Here is a 20,430-nt window from a genome sequence, read left to right on the forward strand (position 1 = left end):
AGACCCAAGTTTGGGAAACCCCAATGATCTCTTCTGCCAGAGCTCCTGAGGAGCATCTGCTAGTTGGGTTACCTTCCCAGGAGCAGCAGCAGCAGCAGCAGCAGCGACTTTCTCCTTTTCTCTGGAATTTCTGAGGCCTTCTGCACACAAAGCAGGTTGCCTGTCACTGAGCTACAGGTCTCTCTCCTTGGCATTACAGGCAAGCTGTGACTCTGTTTGCGCTTGCAGCCGAACTAGACACAGTGCCATTCACAAAACTCACAGTTGTTTGTTTCCAAAGTGAAGAGTAAGCAAGGGGGGCCACCAACCCAGACCAAAACTACGGTGGGGGCAAAGGGCTAATTGTCCCACGTCCTTTGGGTCTAGAATCTGGAGGAAGCCTCATCAGGAGGAGATGGCCTAGAGGACATTCCTTCACTGAATGGGAAAGTCACTAAGTTTCAAGACCACCTTTTCTGAGGCAGCAACTTAAAAAGAAAAAAGAAAAAGAACTGAGCCAGGAGACAATTCACCATTTCCACAAACTTTGTGATCTTGTGCTTACGATCCTTGGAAATAGCTGCCTTTTATTGAGCAGCTGTGAGTCACTCACACTCACTCTCTCTCTCTCTCTCTCACACACACACACACACATGGTGTCCAACACTAGAAGTCGTGTCAACTAGGAAGAGAATCAGAGCAGAATCAATGCAGTTTGAAACTCTGCTTCCTTTGCTTGTGCAGAAAGCTTTTGTGGGGTGGGGCATTGGCTCTGCTCCTGCAAGTGCCCCACAAGAACCCAAGCAGTGGGCTTTGTGGCTCTTTTGGGTGGTCTCTCTGATGCCCTGTGCAGACTCTTCATCACTTCTCTCTCTTGCCCCCAACTTTGCTTTGATGCTAACGCAGGTGGGCTGCTTCCAGAAGCAACTTCATGGGCACCTCTTCTCCCCCACCCTTGCTTGGCCTCTCCCACACCTGAATTCCAAGGGGGGAAGAGACCCCCCAGAATGTGACCGGATCGGGGCTTTTCCCAGGGTGTCTTTGTCTTTGAGGTCACATCCCTTTCTCTCTTGATGCCGGGGAGGGGGGCCATCTGTGCTTTGTATGTCGTCCTTGTCAATACCTCCATTCTCTTTTTTTTTGGGGGGGGGGTCTGCCAAGTCATATCTCAGGCAGGTTGTGTGATGTTCACCCTTCCAGGATGCAAAGAAGGGTGCTTCTCTGTCCCCTGGGGGGGGGCATGGTTAGCGTTTGTCCTGGCCAGACACAATTGGGAGTCTTACTTAGCTGGCATCCTTGTAACTGCTGATAGACATATCTTGGGGGGGGGGGAGGTGGGCCTTCCATATATTGTTGTTGTCCTCCCAACTCCCATCAGCACCAGCTGGAACAGTCAGTACTTGGGGATGATGGGAGTTGTAGTCCAGCAATATCTGGAGGGTCACACAGGTTCCCCAACTGTGCTGCAACAGCTGGCTGCACATCAGTGGGATTCCACCCCAGTGAAACACAGCCACATTTGGGACAATCACTGTCAAACAAATGGGGGCAGTGCAGCATGGGTGGGTGTGTTGTAGAGTAGTAACTCCTTTCTGCATTAGTGCCTTGCAGTGCTGTCCTTTTCAGCTGATGATCATAAAACTGGCATTCACTTTCTCTCCTGTGGATGAAATATTCAGCTACCAAATGACAGGGCCATGGGGACAGAATGAGCTGCACAGAAGCAACTGCCCTACTTTCCACTTGTTGCGCAACTCCCAGATACTACAGCGAACGCCACCCCATTGGGAATGCTTCCTGAAACAGCTCTAAAACCAAACCAAACTCCCTCAGCTTCTGTTTAAACCCACCATGAAATAGAAAGGGGGCAGGGGGAATAAGTGTCATCTCTCCAGAAATGTGTTCTTGAACTAGGAACAAAACCAAAATTGAGTTCTGGCTCTTGCCAGCTTGAGTGTGTTGAGTCCCAGGACCTCTTTCTGTGCTGAGCAGCTGTTGGAATGGCTCTCTCGGTATGTAAAATGACTGCTGAGCTCCACTTCAGAACCCAGCATTGTGCTTAGTTCAAGAATCTGACTCCATAACTCTCCCAAGCCGATGTTTGCAATACAAACTTACCGAAGCAAACCTGAAATTTAAAAGCATTTAAAGGGAAGAAGGTCCACCAAATCCATTTTTATGCAACAGCTCAGGTGGCTTCCTGGCCAGCTTGCCTGTCTAGAGACTCTTTCTCTCCCCCGACTGTCTGGTACCTGGTGGCTTTTCAAGGTCTGTCTTTGTCTGCTCCATGTTCCATCGCTGTTTATGAACTCCTGCCATTTCTTCCCATCCCTCCTTGTCTTGTCTGGCTCTCGAAAAAGCAAAAACGATTCTCACTGCTGTGCTGGGTTGGGGGGTGTCTCTGTCTTTTCCAGGCAACAGACCGTCCTGTCAATGGACTGGATGCCGGACTGCGGCCTTTCGACTTGGTCATTCCTTTTACCATCAAGAAAGGAGAGATCACAGGTAATGGGATGGGAGGGGGACGGGATCAAAGTGGTTTAGGACTCTGCCTTTTACAGAGGTCAGGGCATTAATTTATAGCCAGGCTGTGTTTTGAGCAATATTCTTGGAGCACAGAATGTAAATGGAGGCAAAACTCAGCTTCCTGATCTCTGTTAAGTTCCTAGTCCTTGTGGTTCTTAAGGTAGATTGTGAAACATATGGCAGTGTCTGGCAAGATCAGAGGGCTGCCTGAATAACAGTTTATAGTGGCTGGGTTTATAGTGCCCTTTCTGTTTCTGTTATTTGTTTTGCCCTCTCCATAACTACCATAAGTAGAATAAGCTCTAGAAGGTTTTATGCAGATTCTGGTTCTCTTGATAAAGGATATGGGTTACCTGGGTGCAGAACATTTGATGCAGAACACCAAACTTTCCTAGTTTGCTTCAGGACAGTCTGAAAATATAGCTGTAGCACTCGCTGTTACATGCCCTGGCCTATTGTATATAAGGATTTGGATATAGATCTTAATCATGTCTCCATCCTTGGTAGCATATTTTTATCTCTAAGAGTCATGGAGCTGGAAGGGACCCAAAGTCTAACCTCTTAGTCCAACCTATGCAGGTCTAACCATCTAGAAAGCTTATCTACTTCCTCACCTCAAATTAATCTGTTGATGGCGTAGCAAATAGAGCTTTGCCAAACCAGTTCAATTTTTCAAACTCCTAGGATTGCAGCATATTAAATGTCTCTCCTTTCAACAGCTCTATGAAAGGTAGATGGAATTACAGCTTTACATGAATCCAGTGGCCTAGCTAAGCCCAGTGAATTGTGGACCAGTGATTTTAATCCTGGTCCTCTTAAAATGTCCTCTCTGGGGTCCTTGCAAAAAACAGATTCCTGGGTCCTTGCATTCCTATGCTGGTGAACAGAACCCGCCAGCTTAAAAGTGCTTTCTGTGGTTTTCTCCCTCCCCACAGGTGAGGTGCGCATGCCCTCTGGCAAGGTGGCAAAGCCAGACATCACAGACAACAAGGATGGCACAGTGACAGTGCGCTACGCCCCCACAGAGGCTGGCTTGCATGAGATGGACATCCGTTACGACAACATGCACATCCCAGGTAACACACACAAAAAGGTGTTTGGCTCTGAAATTACCAAGCTCACGTTGGTTGGAGCAACTAAATGTGTGCTAGTAGGTATCTAAAAGATGTTGACGCCATACCCTCCTCCCACCTCCATAGGTAGCCCACTGCAGTTCTATGTGGACTACGTCAACAGTGGCCACGTGACTGCTTATGGACCGGGACTCATCCATGGGGTAGTCAACAAGCCAGCAGTCTTCACCGTCAACACAAAAGATGCAGGAGAAGGTGAGTCCGCAAGGCCCACTTGGTGCTTGGAACTGCTCCTGCCCTCTGGTTTTCTGGCCATTTGGGCAAGGCTGTTGATGCTTCTGCTCTGTGTAAATGCACACAGTAGCTGCCTGATCCCTCCATTCCTTGCTGCAGGGAAGCAGCAGCGAAAATAGGTTTAGGATTGTGTGCTCTTCTTAATAAATCTGTTATTGAGATGCCTAGCAAAACCAAATATGCAAACTTGTATAGTCACACACACACACACACTTTCTTGGGGGGGGGTCTGCCTTGATTTTCAGCACAGGAGCACACTGCCCTATTTTGGGGCTGGCTCAGTTACTGGGGCACTAGGGCTAATGGCTCTTCCCGTGCTTGACGTCTGATGTTCTGCTTGTTTCCAGGTGGCCTCTCTCTGGCCATCGAAGGCCCCTCCAAGGCTGAGATTGGCTGCACTGATAACCAGGATGGCACTTGCACAGTGTCGTATCTTCCCGTTCTGCCTGGCGACTACAACATATTAGTGAAATACAATGACAAACACATCCCAGGAAGTCCCTTCACTGCCAAGATTACTGGTGAGATCTGGGGCTGGCCCACCTGGCCTAATTAAGGAAAGAAGGGGGCGGGTGGTACGCTCACACTGAAGGGGAAGGTAGGCTGCAGGCCCACCTTGACGGCACAATGCCTGCCTTTCTCTGCTTCTGCAGGAGATGACACGATGCGCATGTCCCATCTCAAAGTGGGCTCCTCTGCCGACATCCCCTTGAACATCACCGAGACGGACCTGAGCCAGCTGACAGCCACCGTGATCCCACCTTCTGGTCGTGAGGAGCCTTGTCTGCTCAAACACCTACGCAATGGGCATGTTGGTGAGTGACCGAGAAGACCTCCGCTTTTCTGCTTATGTCTCAAGCCGATTGGCAGAGCTCATGGGTAGAAGAAAAGTTTATATAGGTATAACGATTCTCTTTTGCTTCTTCCTTTCCACCCCATCTTTCTGTAGGAATTTCTTTTGTCCCCAAAGAGATTGGAGAGCACATTGTGAACATCAAGAAGAATGGGCTGCACATCCCCAACAGCCCCATTACAGTGATGATCAGCCAGTCTGAAATTGGCGATGCCAGCCGCGTCAGGGTCTCTGGCCCAGGGCTCAGCGAGGGACGGACATTTGAACCTTCAGAGTTCATTATTGACACAAGAGATGCTGGTATGCAGGTTTATAATCCTTTGGTTCAAAGACAAGGGCTACTCGCCAAGGTGGCTGTCATGTCGGAGGGAGTTTGCCTCAAATGAGGACCAGTTGCTGGGAGTGGCAGGTGGAGCGAGTGCTGGCAAGCTTCGTTTGGGCACCTGGTTGACCACTGTTGGGCTAAGGTGGGCTGATCCATCAGGGCTCTTTAGTACTTATTGTTCTTGGGGAGCAATACACCAGAAACACAAATCACTAAGTCAATAAGATCCTTGGTTTGTTTTCATCTCTTCCACCCCACTGATCCAATCTGTTTCACCATGATGACGCTGGCTATTTGTCCTCCAGCTGACAAGCCCCATCTTTGGCTAGCCTGATGTTCAGGAATAGACATAGGAAAGGTAGCATACTGGTGTTCTACTGCTCCATGCATACTAGTTACAACCCTATGTGCATAGGTGTTTAGAGAAGCCCTTCTTGAAAAGTAGACATGTGACTTTTGCAGGATGTACTGTTATGTGAGCAAGGTAGACTAAAGAGTAAAAAGGAGGGTGCAAAAAGAGGAATTGCAAAAAGAATTCGGAATCCCTGGAGGAAGTGGGATCCCTGAAGTGCATCTCAGTGGCCGAGCTCTCAAGTGCTTTTCACTCTTGCAACTGTTTCCAAAGCACAGTGTGTGTTCATATGTACGTGCCTGTATGCACATGTATAGCTCATGGTAAAGGTAAAGGGACCCCTGACCATTAGGTTCAGTCATGGCCGACTCTGGGGTTGCGGCGCTCATCTCACTTTATTGGCTGAGGGAGCCGGCGTGCAGCTTCTGGGTCATGTGGCCAGCATGACTAAGCTGCTTCTGGCAAACCAGAGCAGCGCACGGAAACGCCGTTTACCTTCCCGCAAGAGCGGTACCTATTTATCTACTTGCACTTTGACATGCTTTTGAACTGGTAGGTTGGCAGGAGGAGGGACCGAGCAACAGGAGCTCACCCTGTCGCGGGGATTTGAACCGCTGACCTTCTGATCGGCAAGTCCAAGTTCTGTGGTTTAACCCACAGTGCCACCTGCGTCCCCTATAGCTCATGGTGGTGATGTCCAAAAATATAACAAAGCCCTCTTACTACAAACTGCCTCTCTTAGGTTATGGTGGGCTGAGCTTGTCCATTGAAGGTCCCAGTAAGGTCGACATCAATACTGAGGACCTAGAGGATGGTACTTGCAAAGTCACGTATTGTCCAACAGAGCCTGGCAACTACATCATCAACATCAAGTTTGCAGACCAGCATGTTCCAGGTGCGGGTAGTCTCCTCTTTGGTGGGTTGTTGCATGGGGCGAGGGGAGCAAAGGTGCGTTCAGGAAGTGGTGGTGGGACCCTAGAACATGTCTCCAATTGAAGATGGGAGAAAGGTGTCATAATACTTGGGTTGCTGGAACAGATTGCAAGTTACCTTCCAGTGCTTGCTTCTGGTTGAACTATGGATACAAAGCATTGCAGGAGTTGAAAGCAGGGGGTTCATCACTTGTAAAACAAATATCTGCTCCAATGTATATGCAGCCTACACACTGCATGATCAGCAGCATTGCTTGGTGCAGCTTTTTGCTGCTCAGGGTTGCAAATAAAGAGTAGTCCAGTGCTCCTCTGCATCCTCCCCAGCAGCAGACCAAGGCAAAGAGGCCTGCCTAGCTTACTTCCTGACTTGGTGTGGCTTTTTTATTTTTTATGTAGGCCTTGTATGGAGAACATTCAGTCCTTAGCTTTCCAGTTAGTGATAAGTCTAAAATGTGTGACAAAATGATTGCATAGTTTTCTTAATGAAATTTAATGCCAGATGAGAGGCGATGGCTACACTGGAGGATGTTGAGGGCGGGTGGGTGGGTGGGTGGGTGTGGGTGTGTTGTGACATTCAAAAGCTTACACACGGAAGTTGATGCTTTCTTGGGCTCCTGCCCCGAAACCTACCCCCACCCAAATCCATGATCTCCTCTCCCTGAAAGAGCCAATTGGATCATGTGGCTGAGCCAGTAAGTCCCTTTCCCTCTGGCTTACTTTCTCTCCCCCTCCATCTCTCTGGTGCAGGGAGTCCATTTTCTGTGAAGGTGACAGGAGAAGGACGAATGAAGCAGATGATCACGCGCCGCCGCAAAGCCCCCTCGGTTGCCAACATTGGCAGCCAGTGCGACCTCAGTTTGAAAATCCCAGGTGAGTGGCTTAAGGATAGGCTTTGGGGTTTGGGGTGCTGCCTAAAACAAGCCCAGCAGTGGAGAGCTATTGCCCAAAACGAGCTATTTAGTACCCCTCCCACATGGTTAAAGGTCAGGATTATTCCAATCCCACCCTTGAACTTGGCACAGAGACGTTTGGACGGCCCATGGACAGTGCCCAGCAAAATTTTGGAACCCAGAGTATGTGTTCAAATCTCCATAAGCCTTGTTTTCCAGCTCAGAATGATACAGTGCAAAACCAAAGCATATTCAGCCCAGTTCCCCCAGTTGGCACAGAGGCTGTTAGAATGGGGAAAGTGCTGAGGTGTAGGACAGGCATGGCCATCTGGGAGTCCTTCCAAACCATAGCCAAGTTGGTGGTACACTTTGGTTTAAGACACAGGTTGGTAACTGGGATCCACATACAGCCCTTGACCTCATGTTATGTAGCCCTCAATGCCTCCTAAAGTTTTCCCGTTCTCTCATCCCAGCACAATTACTTACTTTTCATTTCTCCTGTTGTTGCTTTCCCTTTAATATGTAGAGTTTCAGAATTTTATTCGAGTTTTTTGGTGTATATGTGCTTGCTAGACTGTGGCTAGACTGTTGTGTTTGCAAGTGGAGTGAACACTGCTTCTATTTGAATATAAATCAGCAGTTTAGGGCATTGTGTCCAAACCCCTAATGTCAGCAGAACTACTCGGAAACAATGAGGGTAATTTCATGCATGTTTTGAAAAGGGGAAAAGGACCACTGCAAATCTACCTCCTTGAGGGGGGATCTCTTTGGGAAGGCTGCATTCCTCAATGCACCACCACCATGTGCATGTTCTGTAACTGGTGCTGGCTACCAGTACAGGCCTCACACTGTGTTAGAATTCAGATCGCCTGTGGAAGAAGTGTGACATTTGTACAGTGAAATACCTCTGCTTGCTAGTGGTCTCTGCTCCTGCCAAGGCTATTGTGGGAGGGATCCTGTCCTGGCCTTCATCTAGCATAGGCATCCCCAACCTTTGGCCCTCCAGATGTTTTGGCCTACAACTCCCATGATCCCTACCTAACAGGACCAGTGGTCAGGGATGATGGGAATTGTAGGCCAAAACATCTGGAGGGCCAAAGGTTGGGGGTGACTAGAACAATAGGGGTGCAGTATCACTTGCCTTGTATTTACAAGGGTTGTTTTGTTTTTAGAAGAAATATTGGGTGTGGAGAAAATTAAGATCTGACTATTCAGACAAGGAGCAGCATTAAGTTACCTTGAGAATGGGGTAGGGAAACAAGGGATTAAGTGGTGAACTGGACTAAGATCCAGCTGCTCTGAATGCCCTGTGGGGCCCCCTGCCATAGAATGTGTGTGGGTCTTGATGGTCTTAGCACAGTGGTGTTGGCTGATGGTGGGGAAGGAGCGAAGCTGCGGTCCCATGTTTCTACAGCTGTTTTATTTGCTGCCCCTTCTCCCACAGAAATCAACATCAGGGACATGACGGCTCAGGTCACCAGCCCTTCAGGCAAGTCCCACGATGCAGAGATCTTGGAGGCAGAAAACAACACTTACTGCATCCGCTTTGTGCCCACTGAGACGGGCATCCACTCAGTCAGTGTCAAGTACAAAGGGCAGCATGTGCCCGGAAGCCCCTTCCAGTTCACCGTGGGCCCTCTTGGCGAGGGTGGCGCACACAAGGTCCGGGCAGGTGGCCCTGGACTGGAGAGAGCTGAAGCTGGCGTGCCAGGTAGGACTGTGGCCTGGGACGGGGGTGGGGAGGGGACAGGATAGACAAAAGGGTGTAACTTGGGAGTTGTGGGAGGGAGGGGTGTGAGATGCTAGCACTTAAGCTGGTACAACTTGGGCCTGAAAAAGTCTTTTGATGCAGTGATGGGGACTGAGGCAGGTCAGCCTCTATTGTCAGACAGGACTGCAGGGGTGCCTTGGAACTCTGGAATCTCAGAACTGTAGAGCTGGAAGGGGGTCATTTAGTCCATCCCCCTGCAATGCAGGAATCTCAGCTAAAGCATCCATGGCAGATGGTCATCCAACCTCTGCTTAAACACTTCCAGTGAAGGAGAGTCCACCACCTCCCAAGGGAGCCCACTCAACTGTCCAATGGCTCTGTCAGAAGCTTCTTCTTGATGTTTAGTTGGAATCTCCTACAAGTTTGCTCCCTCTTCCATGTAACAGCCCTCTAGATACTGGTAGAGGGCTTTCCTATCTCTCCTCTTAGCCAGGCTAAACATACCCAATTCCCTCAACTGTTGCTCATAAGTCCTAGTTTCCAGACCCTTGATCATCTTTCAGAAGTTGTTGGGACCCATAACTCTCATCAGCCCGAGACAGCAAAAAATGGTAGTCAGGGATGATCGGAGCTGTAGTCCATAGAGCCATACGTTAGGCACCGTTTAATGATAAGGAAATGATGGGGAAATGTGCCCAATGTCATCTTCCACCCACCAGGCCACATTGTCCTTCCATCTCCCTTCAGTTTTCAGCTCCCATATCCCGAGAAGAGGGGCCTGTCCCCTGGGCATGTTCTGTAAAACTCAAGTGTACTTGGATGATGATTATATAGCACCACCAGTCTTGCTATCAAAATCTCCCTGGGCCTTGTGGCAAAGGGCAAATCCACAGCATACACTTAAAGCACATCACTTCCCCAAAGAATCTTGGGCCCTGTCATTTGTTATGGGTACTGTGACTTGTAGTCCTGTGAGAGGGAAACTGTGGTTCCCAGGCTTCTTTGGGAAGGTGCTTTAGATGTATGGTGCAGTTCTGCCCTAAGTTGGGAGTAGCCAACATGATGCCCTCAAAGATGCTGTTGGACTACAGGTCCCATCACCATTGACAAGGCTATGCTGTCTAGGGCTGCTGGGAGATGTAGTCCAGCAACACCTGCAGAACACCATGTGGGCTGTTTTTTGGTTTAAGTGTTGTATCAGAAGAAGCATCCCCAAACACAAGGGTTAGGATCCACACTACCTGCGAAGGTGTCCCACTAGAGCACCCTTCACCATCTGGGTGCCCTCCAGACATTTTGGACTAAAACTCCCTGCCAGTTTGGCCAATGGTTGGGGTTGATGGATCTGAAATCTCTGGAGGACACCGGGTTGGGGAAGGCTATGCAGTAGTTACTGGAACAAACTCTGCAAAGGATGTTTCGGATATTAGTAAGAGAAAGGCTTTTTGTCCCAAGCTTAGTGCTAAGGTGGAACTTGCATTAGCAAGAGGACGATGGAGTGCCAGTTATTCCTAATAAGACTTGTTTGCCTTCTTCCCCAGCTGAGTTTAGCATCTGGACGCGGGAGGCTGGTGCTGGTGGCCTCTCCATTGCTGTGGAGGGCCCCAGTAAGGCAGAGATTGCTTTTGAAGACCGGAAAGATGGTTCATGTGGTGTTTCCTACATTGTGCAAGAACCTGGTAAGTGGTCATGGGTGCTGCATGGAGAAGACAGCTGCATGGGCTGAGGGTTTTTAACAGGAGATTTAAAGAAGGGAGGGCATGGATGCAGAGGGGAAGGAGGGTGTTCTGTGTGCCTGAGAGGGTGAGGTGGGGCAATTTTGCCAGCTGTAGATGATGCATGAGGATTAGGGAATACTTAGTGAGAGATCAAAATGTTGGGCTCTGCCATCTCCAGCTTTCAATGTTGGCCTTCAGCCTTAGGAGAAGAGGCTACCAAGATGAGGGGTATGTGGACTGAAAACAGGCTTTATCAGCACTACAGGGTGAAAGACTAGGCCCTCTCCACCAAAAGAGGGGATGTTTGGTGTCAGGGCAAAACGGCCTTTTCTGGGGCAGGTCCCTGGTTCTGGAATCCCCTCCCCAGGGAGGCTAGACTGGCCCAGTCCTTGATGGTTTCCAGGGGGAAGTGGCCACCGTTTTTATTACATCCGACAGTTAATTCGATGTTGAAGGGTTTCTTCTTGGTTTTCAATATTGTGTTCCAATTCTATTACTGAGTGGGGTAGCCAACATGGTGCTCTCCAGATGTTGCTGGACCACAGCTCCCATCATCCCTGACCTTAGGCTATGCTCCCTAGGGCTGATGGGAGTTGTAGTCTGGCAGCTTCTGGAGAACCCCCGCCGCCACCTCCATCATGGCTATCCTCACTCTTGGCGTTTGCACTGGCTTTCATACTTTTTTCCCTTGTAAACCAAGCTTGTGGAATGGCCCTTGTTTCAGCCGAAAGGTGGTATACAAATGTGGTGTTAAATGGATGTAGATAGCTCCCAATTTAACTGAATCTGAGGGGGGTGGGGTGAAGGTAGCCCTGTCAAGGTAGTAGAGAATGCAAGGGCAGCCTTACACATCACTGTGGAGAGGTGATCTAAAAACAATCCATCTAGGTTTTCAATGACCAGGTCAAAGGCCTGGAGAATGCAAGGCTTCAGACTAATTCTAGGCAGAGGGATAGGAGCCAGAAGACACAGGTATTAGAGAGAAAGAGAATATGGCTGGTGTAAGGCTCAGTGCGGGGAGATCCCTGCTGCTCTTTGCTCCACAGGTTGTATATCTGCCTTAAGCAATAATAAAGTAAAGATCGTGTTCCAGCATCCGATTCAAAGAATCTTATGTTGAGCACAAGGCAGATGGAAGTTGTATGTTGCAACTCGGAAACCGAGGTCTCTTCCAACGGGTGGCGGCTGGAGAAGCTCCAGAGGCAGGCCTCTCTCTCTCTCTCCAGAGCTTGTTCTAGCTCCATCTCTTGGGAACGGCTCCCATAAGCCACTCAGGGAATCTGCAGGCAGCCAACTTCTGGAATCCAATGGGCATCGTGTTGCCAACTACCTGGAATGGATCCAGTGCTCTAAAGAGCTTTCTGTTTGCTAATGAGGCTGGCAGATCTTTGGAAGCGGCCATCTGGAACGCAAGCTGGGTAATTGGCTGCCCCACAGTTTGCAAGTAGGGGAGGGAATCTCAGCTAGATCTCAAATGCTTTTTATTGAAGGCGGGGAGGGGAGGGCTGCTTTCAACAGAAGATTGTATTTGGGAGATGCATTATTATAACCTCCATCCTTGTCAAACACAATGTGTTAATTAAGGATTGGGGCTTGAGGTAGTATGGTGTTTTAGAAGAACTTCTACATGCTAGAGGTGTGAATTTTGAAGTCTACTGAAAACTTTTAAGAAACAGAAATCAGCACTCAAAATGTTTTTGGAGCATCTCTCACTCCCATTTTTGGCAGTTCAGTTGTTGAAATTTGTAATTTCAAGCAAACTGCTAAATATGAAATACAACTTCATGCTGTGATTCTGATATTACCCAAATAGTAAATATGTGGTAATTGTTCCATATGGGGACCCATCTGCACGTCAAACTGATAATTTGATAAAAGAGAAAATACAATAATTACAAACATCATTAAATTAAAAAGTCATTCAATTAAAATTGGCAGTGGCAACATCTAATATTTCTTTTTTACACATTCTATTAATCAAATGCAGACTGAATAATAATAAAGAAATCTTCAGAGTGTTTCCTTAAAAATCATCAGTGATGGATCCGTATGTATTTGCAAAGATGTGCATGGCCGCTGCTGAAAAGCCCCAAATACCTGCCAGCCTGATGCAGAGCAAGGCTTCAGGTGCTGCTCTCATGCTCAGGCAGGTTAAAATCAAACAAGAAAAAACTCCCCATGCCTGGATTCCGGTTAGTCATCCATTGACTGAGCCTTTTGGATAAGCATCCTTAATTCCTCTTCCTCCCTCTTTGCTTGCAGGAGACTACGAGGTTTCTGTGAAGTTCAATGATGAGCACATCCCAGACAGCCCCTTTGTGGTACCTGCCACCTCCACCTCAGATGATGCCCGTCGACTCACTGTTTCTAGTCTTCAGGTGAGGCACTGGGAGAAACCGCCCATTTGCTCCCCCTGCTGGCTGGATTGAGTTGGCACTGTTGCTCTCCTGGGCTGGCTGTTCCTTGATCCAAGAGACTTGGAACCTGAAAGTGGGGCGGGAGGAGATGCAGATTGGGGCGAAGGTGTGCTCCCAATCTATACTGATCTGGGGGTGGTGGTATGGCTGAGGGTTTTTGCCAAGATAAGGTGATTAAACAACTTGGGACAAGATGGGCGCAGGGGTTAGACCCTTGTGGTCCCTTGCAACCCCACAGTTTTATGATTCCGTGGGTGCCTTGTGCCAGCCTTGGGACAGCCACTGTGTCAGCCCTGCTGGCCATCTAGGGATCTGCTCTGGGGTTTTTCTCGTGTCTCGTTTAAAGGCTGCTAACAGTCCCCTGCTCCTTTTGGCTGCTGGGGCTTAAAGATGGAGAGCTTCCCTGGCCCATGCCTCTGCCAATCTTGCTGCCATCCTTTTGAAAACTGCCAGCCTCCCTCTTTCAGGGTACTAGCCTAACAAATCCTCCCCTGTTGCTGCTTGCCTGCCTGCCTCTTGCACTGCGGCCCAGTTTCCTGGGGCAGCTCTCCCTCTCTAAGCCACCTGGCTCTCAGGTAAGTGACCTTCTGCCTTGTCCTCAAGGGGGTGGGGAGAGCAAGGGGAGTGGGTGGGGTTTGTGGTAGCCGAAGCTTGATGCCATTGCCCGCTCTGCCCTTTCTGCTGCCTAATGTGCTGTGTGCTTCCAGGAGTCAGGGTTAAAGGTGAACCAGCCAGCCTCGTTTGCCGTCAGCTTGAACGGGGCCAAAGGTGTGATTGATGCCAAGGTGCACAGCCCCTCGGGGGCCCTAGAAGAGTGCCATGTCACAGAAATTGATGAAGGTAAGGAGGGCCTGGCAGAGCAGGGTCAGGCTTGGATGGCCCACCCCCCTTCCCTCCCGAAGGTAGAGCTGTTGGGTCTGTTTCTCTTTTGACAGTGGAATGGACTCCCTCGGGAAGTGGTGGATTCTCCTTCCTTGGAGATTTTTAAGCAGAGGTTGGGTAGCCGCCTGCCAGGGATGCTTTGGTCGAGATTCCTGCATTGCAGGGGGTTGGACGAGACTAGATCACCCTTGGGATCCCTTCCAAATCTACAGTTCTCTGATTCTTTTCTAAAATGAACTCCTAGCAACTGTAATGGGGGGGGGAGGGCAGGCATCTGATGGTGTAGAGCAGGTGTGGGAAACTTGTGGCCCCTCCAAGTGGTGTTGGACCACCATTTCCCATCAGCTCCAGCAAGTTTGGATTGTAATTCCAAAATAATTGAGGCCCACAACAGGTTCCTTGGGCTTGAGATTTTTCTGTGTGTGGTTGGCCTCTTTCCCATTGAGGTGATCTAAGGTCCAAGCAGATCCAATGGGTTTGTTAAAGAATGATCTGCTTAGACATTGTGAACCTCCCTGAGATCTTTTGATAACGGGGGTGGTGGTATATAAGTCTAATATATAAATAAAATAGATGCTTTGCAGTTGGAGGCAGTCATTATTTAATTGTGTTGGAAGATGGTCATTCACATCCAGTTTTAAAAGCAACTGCTACAAAAACTCAAGGTGAAAGGGAAAGGGCAGTGGTGGCTTGGGTCATGGCCTGAAAGAACACTCGGGATCTTTGTTTTGCTTTTTTAAAAATATAAAAATAAAAGCCTTTTCCATGGCAAAGGCTGAACTCCACAAGAGCCCCTGGCAGATCTTGTTTTCCCTCTGATGGAAGATGCTCCCAGAGATAGATGCTGGTCTAAAACCAAACAAGACTTTATAAGTCATCACCTTGAGCAAGACTGAGCAAACCTCCAAGTAGTTTGTAGCAGAATGACCCATCCCCGTAGCATATTCTGCAGTTGTCAAGGCATGGGCAATGGAGTTCTGTTGTACCTGGAGTTCCCAGATAGCATTTGTCAGGTCCATATAAAGATGTGGAACCTCTGCCCCCCAGATGTTGGACTACAACTCCCATCATCCGTGAGCATTGGCCAGGCTGGCTAGGGCTGTTGCGGGTGGGGGCCCACAGGCTCCCACCATAAGGGCATTACTGTAAGAAGTCAGGTTGCCAAGCCTGTGCATGATGGTGGCCAGGAGTCTTATACGATGGCTGCATCCCTTGAGGAAAGGCACTGCAGGGTCCAGCCTCTGTCTACATCAAAGAGCAAGAAGGCCAGCCAAACTGCAAACGTAAACTTACAAGGAGCCTGGCTCTGTCCAGAACTAGTAAATTCTCCTCCTCAAAGTTGGGAGTGGCAGTAATCAACAATGCAAACTGAATCCATGTCACCCCCCCCCCCCCAAGTATTCAGCTTCCATTCTGTAACAGCAACCCGTGCATTGCGTAAAAATCTCAGCGGTTGCTTCTGGGACTGAGTGATGTTGAGCTGGGAGGTGCTGGCATCCTCTTACTCTGTCCCCTCCCAACTTCAAACTGCTTTTCTCAGGTTCTCAGCTAAATTTTTCTCATAGTTGACCCATTGAAATTGTTTTGACCCTGCCTTTTAAAAACATGGATGTGTTTTAGATTTTTCTGTTTTGTTTTATGCTGATTTTTGTGTGAATGTTATGTGATTGATGTGATAAGCCACTTTGAGTTGCTTTTGTAAAAACAGTAACTAATAATTGGTGATTCAAAGTGACTTATCACTCCATTAGGTTCCTTGATTTCAGTAGGCATACTCTGAGTACAACTAACTTGACTACTACGCCGTACAACTAAGAATAGGTGTGGTAACAAAAAAAGGCTGTCTGGAGGTGGGGGTTGATCCCAGTTCCCAGTTGCTGATTCAGTTGCCAATGCAGAAGAGGAAATGGGAGGGGCAGAAACATGCCCAAGGCCAACAAAAAGACAAATTTTAAGGGCCCAGTCGCTTCCTGCTGGCTTGAGAACTCTCCCAGCACGGTTCTCTTCATGGAATTGTGAGTGGAAGTGGGCAAGGTGTGTCTTATGCTGTGCAGGACAGAAAAAAGCAAGACCCCTTCTCTCCTGCGCTGTCTCGACTCAAGCTGTAGGGTTAGCAATTGCTGCTCACGAGCCACCCGCCTAGAGTGCCCATTTTGCCAAGTTACTTTACTTAGGAGGTTGCAGCCCTGTTGCTGCAACCTCTTTGCAGGCTGCTGTGTCAAAATGCTGCTGAGTCTGCACAGCTGGTTTCCTGTAGTGGCATCTGCTGTGTTGGTGGTGGTGGTGATGATAGCATGTGAGTGCCCATGAGCAGCTTCCTGCCACCTGCCTTGTGAGCCATCATGCCAGCCCACAATCTCCTGCCTGGTGTGACTCCACACTTTGAGGCAAGGCTGCAGACTTTAGAATAAGTTGCAAAAATTAGGCCAAGCTCTATTGTGGTTCAAGATAGATAGATAGATGTGCAGCTCATCTATGAAATTGTGAAGAGGGGGTCCATAATATTCAGTTCCCCAAATCTGCACCTATTTAGGGTGCTCAGTAGTATTCAGGGGCAGATCGGGCTGTTTCTGTAGAGCAGAGCTTTCCAAGCTGTGTGTTGCATGAACTCTCCCTGCACTCCTTCCAGGGTGGAAAGGGGTTAGTTTAATCTCTGGTTTGCTAGTAAAACTGAATTCCTGTGTTGTGAAATGATGCATGTCTAAAAAGTGTGTACCAACATGAAATGTTTGGAAAGCTCTGCTGTAACAGCATACAAAGTAAGACTGGCAAGGGCTGAAATATCCAAGGTGTTTCATTTGCAAATAAAAGCAAGGCGGTATAAACTGCAAAATTGTGCTTTGTTATGTAACCTGTAGCTGCAGATGTGTGTTTAGAGTAAGAAACAGGGTACCTTTGGGAGCTTTAAAAACTATTAGTAACCGTCACACTCGTGTGTATCGTACCCCTATCTGGATCAGGACCCATGTGCTTATTTTTACTAGAGAAGGAAGCAGACACAGAACTACAGGCTACATGTGAGGAGCTTGGCCTCGGGAATATTCTCTTCTAGAGAAAAGGGCAGGTGAGGGGAGTGGAAATGCTCTCCATAGCCACTTCTCCTTTGCTTCTCCCAGCCAAGCTCATTTTGGTTTTGGCATGCCCACTGGCAAATGCCTTTTGCTCTAAACCAAGTTCCACTTCAACTGTGCTTTTTTAAAACCAGAGCTTACCCCAGCAGGTCTCTGTCTGGCTTTTAGCTCTTGATCTTAAGCAGTTAAGTCAGCCCCAGCTAGCAGGCCGATGATGGGAGAGGTAGTCCAACAACATCTGGAAGGCTCCAGGTTAACTGAGCTAGCCTGTGTCATTCATGCTAGCTGAATTTGCGGGATATATTTTACTATATATAAGGGTCATCTCCACTAAAAGTCCATTTCCTTGGGCTTCCCTTCTGGGATCTATTTTGTGGTACATGCGCGTGTGCACACACACACACGATTTCTCACGGAGCCAATGACAACTGCTGGCAGGCTGCTTACACCTGCCTGTTCTTCCTCCTCTCACCTTTCCCACAGACAAATACGCTGTGCGTTTCATCCCCCGTGAGAATGGCATCTACTCTGTTGACGTCAAGTTCAACGGTAGCCACATTCCTGGCAGTCCCTTCAAGATCCGTGTTGGGGAGCTGGGCCAAGCTGGGGACCCAGGGATGGTGTCTGCCTACGGCCCTGGCTTAGAAGGTGGCATGACAGGTAATAAGAGAGCCTAGAGGAAGGGAGGGGGGGAGGGATGAGAGGCTGCCCAGAGCCTTGAAGAGAAGCTGCCGCCTCTTGCTCTTCTCCCCTGCAGGAAGCCCTGCTGAGTTCATAGTCAACACCACAAATGCTGGGCCTGGGGCACTGGCCGTCACCATTGATGGTCCCTCTAAGGTGAAGATGGACTGCCAAGAGTGCCCAGAGGGCTACAAGGTCATCTACACACCCATGGCACCTGGCAGCTACCTCATCTCCATTAAATATGGTGGCCCATACCACATTGCTGGCAGCCCCTTCAAGGCCAAAATCACAGGTAAGAGCCTGGGCTGGGGGCAGAGAGAAGCTTGGCTTAGGCAAGAAGGTGTTCTGCTTTTTAAGGGCTTTGCCGTCACTCCAGACTATGGACCATATCTGAGGACACATGAGTAGCATTGTAACCTTCATGTTGTAGCAGAGACTGCAACCTTAACATAGATCGGCCAACCCCAATTGCCCTCCAGAAGCTGGGTGACAACTCCCATCAACCCTGCCAACTGGCCATGTTGGCAGAGGCTGATGGCAGTTGGAGTGCAACGGCATCTGGAGGGCACCAGGATGATGAAGGCCAATTTTGATGGTAATTTGGGGAAGGGGAGGCAAAGAGAGTGTTGCCCAGATACAGCCTTACGTTCCTCGCACCTGTGTAATCATCCTTCCTTTTCCTTGGCAGGGACCCGTCTCGTCCCCAGCCACAGCCTCCACGAGACTTCCTCGGTCTTCATGGATGGAGTAGCCAAACATGATGGAGCAGCCCCCAAGTTTGCCTCTGATGCCAGCAAGGTGGTTGCCAAGGGCCTGGGCCTCAACAAGGGCTTTGTGGGGCAGAAGAACTCTTTCACTGTTGATTGCAGCAAAGCAGGTGAGTGTAGAAGATTTATTGGCAGGTGGGGACGGGAAGAAAGGCACACAACTGCAAGGTTTTGGTCACTGCAGTTAGAAGCTTTGGAAAGCTAATTTGGGCACTGACCAGGTGATGGTCTGGGTGGGTTTGCTTATGGGGTCAGATGAGTGTTTCAAATTGAAATGTATGGTTGGCCCCATCCTAGCTGAGAAGCTTGATGTGGGAAATGATGGATGGACAAGTCATATAACTTGGAAGTGTATTTTAAAACAAAACACCACCACAAATAGCAAGCTACCTAGCCTAGACCAAATAAGGTTGCACCAAATAAGCCTGGACCAAATAAGATTGGGATTCAGGATCTTCAAGGATGGCCTCCGAGAGACACACCAGGGTGCTCAGAGGCAAAGCCTGAGGTGCCAGAACTTGAGGCCCAAAGTTGGCAACTCTAGTGAGGGCATTAATTGGCAACCTGTGCAGGGGGTGGGGGGAAGGATGGGGACTGGAGAGTTTATAAGAGGGTCTGAAGGAGAACAAAGGAACAAAAAAAAGTAAGCTGTTTGCTTGCTTGCATGTTTGGACCAGTTTCCCCCAATACTGGTGCCCTCCAGCTGCTTTCGACAGCAATCTCATCAGCCCCAGTCAGCAGTAAATCACCTGCAGGGCTCAAGATTGGGGAAGGCTGGTCTAGAAATGGAAGGAGAGAAGAGTGGGGAGGGATAATTGAGTTAGTGAGACATTTGGAGCGAAACACCTTTTTGCCTCTCTTGTATACTTAAATATTAGGTCTTTCAACAGGATTAGCTCTTCCCGACCTAAATATTACAGCATGGCTCACTTTTGACTGGACCCCCACTCCCGCCCCTTGCTCTTTCCGCAGGGAACAACATGCTGCTGGTGGGGGTGCATGGCCCCAAGACCCCCTGCGAGGAGATTGTGGTGAAGCACCTGGGCAACCGGCTCTACAACGTCACCTACCTGCTCAAGGACAGAGGGGATTATGTGCTGGTGGTGAAGTGGGGGGAGGAGCACATCCCCGGCAGCCCCTTCCATGTCTCCGTGCCTTAATCCTCCCCCCACCCCCCTGATTATAACACTGCCCCTCTTGAGCCCTCTTTGTAATGCCACTACCCCGACTCGCCCACCTGAGACGCTGCCTCTTAAACTCCCTTGGCAGGCTTGGTGCCGGTGTGGGTGGGGAAAGGGAGCAAGTCGCCCTTGGGATGGGGGGGGGGCGGATTCCTGTGGATCTGTTTACATGCAGCACTAACTCTTTTCAACCAGTTTTGTCAGTGATTTCCCCCCTTCCCCACCCTTTTTTGGAGGGGGGGAGTATTGAGGGGCAGGATTGATTTTGCTTTTCTTGCCAAAGCACTGGCTTCGTGCCCATGGACTGAATTTTGTGCCTCCCTCCCTGAGTTTGCCAGGAAGGCGTCCTTCCTGCCTCAAAAACAGGCACCTGGTACCACATACCTGTATCGGTGCCATCCACTGCTTGAGAGAACGAAACAAAGCAAAAACCACTGCACCCGATGGAACTGCAGGCGGCCTGTCCCTTTTCTCTCTAGATTTTCACTTTCCCTTCTTCGGCTTGAGACGGAAGCTCCATTGATACACAGATAAGTGGCGGGAGCTGCTGTTGTGCCTCTCCTTGCTTTGCCAGTTTATAACCAAAAATCTTGTTTTAATCCTTCCAAGTCTTAAGTCGTCATTTGTTGTTGTTATTGTTGTTGTGCACAACTGCCGGTCTCCTTTCTTTTGAGGAGGGAAGGGAATAAAAATTCTGCTTCAAATGGCTTTTGGTTGTCCTGGTCAATTCTGTTGACTTGGTTCCTTTGCAAAGGCGGACTCAGCTGTTCGTTTG

At 49.1% G+C, this 20,430-nt stretch overlaps 1 protein-coding gene and 1 long non-coding RNA gene across 9 annotated transcripts in view; one reads left to right on the forward strand and one right to left on the reverse strand.

Annotated features, from left to right (window-relative positions):
• FLNA (filamin A) overlaps window positions 1-20,363 on the forward strand; it is an 80,635-nt gene extending 60,272 nt beyond the window's left edge. For all 8 annotated transcript variants that reach the window (XM_083718049.1, XM_083718048.1, XM_083718052.1 and 5 more), the window contains 16 exons: window positions 2,394-2,484; window positions 3,441-3,581; window positions 3,705-3,833; window positions 4,220-4,393; window positions 4,526-4,687; window positions 4,822-5,025; window positions 6,145-6,297; window positions 7,082-7,204; window positions 8,669-8,935; window positions 10,477-10,614; window positions 12,916-13,031; window positions 13,778-13,910; window positions 17,507-17,683; window positions 17,781-17,999; window positions 18,396-18,584; window positions 19,447-20,363. In XM_083718049.1, the coding sequence (XP_083574175.1) occupies window positions 2,394-2,484; window positions 3,441-3,581; window positions 3,705-3,833; window positions 4,220-4,393; window positions 4,526-4,687; window positions 4,822-5,025; window positions 6,145-6,297; window positions 7,082-7,204; window positions 8,669-8,935; window positions 10,477-10,614; window positions 12,916-13,031; window positions 13,778-13,910; window positions 17,507-17,683; window positions 17,781-17,999; window positions 18,396-18,584; window positions 19,447-19,634 (2,604 nt within the window). In that variant the 3' untranslated portion in view covers window positions 19,635-20,363. The remainder of the gene's footprint in view (window positions 1-2,393; window positions 2,485-3,440; window positions 3,582-3,704; window positions 3,834-4,219; window positions 4,394-4,525; window positions 4,688-4,821; window positions 5,026-6,144; window positions 6,298-7,081; window positions 7,205-8,668; window positions 8,936-10,476; window positions 10,615-12,915; window positions 13,032-13,777; window positions 13,911-17,506; window positions 17,684-17,780; window positions 18,000-18,395; window positions 18,585-19,446) is intronic.
• Window positions 490-2,387, reverse strand: LOC310835311. Its single transcript, XR_014559537.1, has 2 exons — window positions 1,371-2,387; window positions 490-1,207 (listed from the first exon to the last, which is right to left on the reverse strand). It is a non-coding gene; the product is annotated as an uncharacterized lncRNA (long non-coding RNA).
• Window positions 20,364-20,430: the final 67 nt, after the last annotated feature.

Source organism: Podarcis gaigeae, assembly GCF_964106915.1.
Source record: "Podarcis gaigeae genome assembly, chromosome: 17".
NCBI classification, from domain to species: domain Eukaryota; kingdom Metazoa; phylum Chordata; class Lepidosauria; order Squamata; family Lacertidae; genus Podarcis; species Podarcis gaigeae.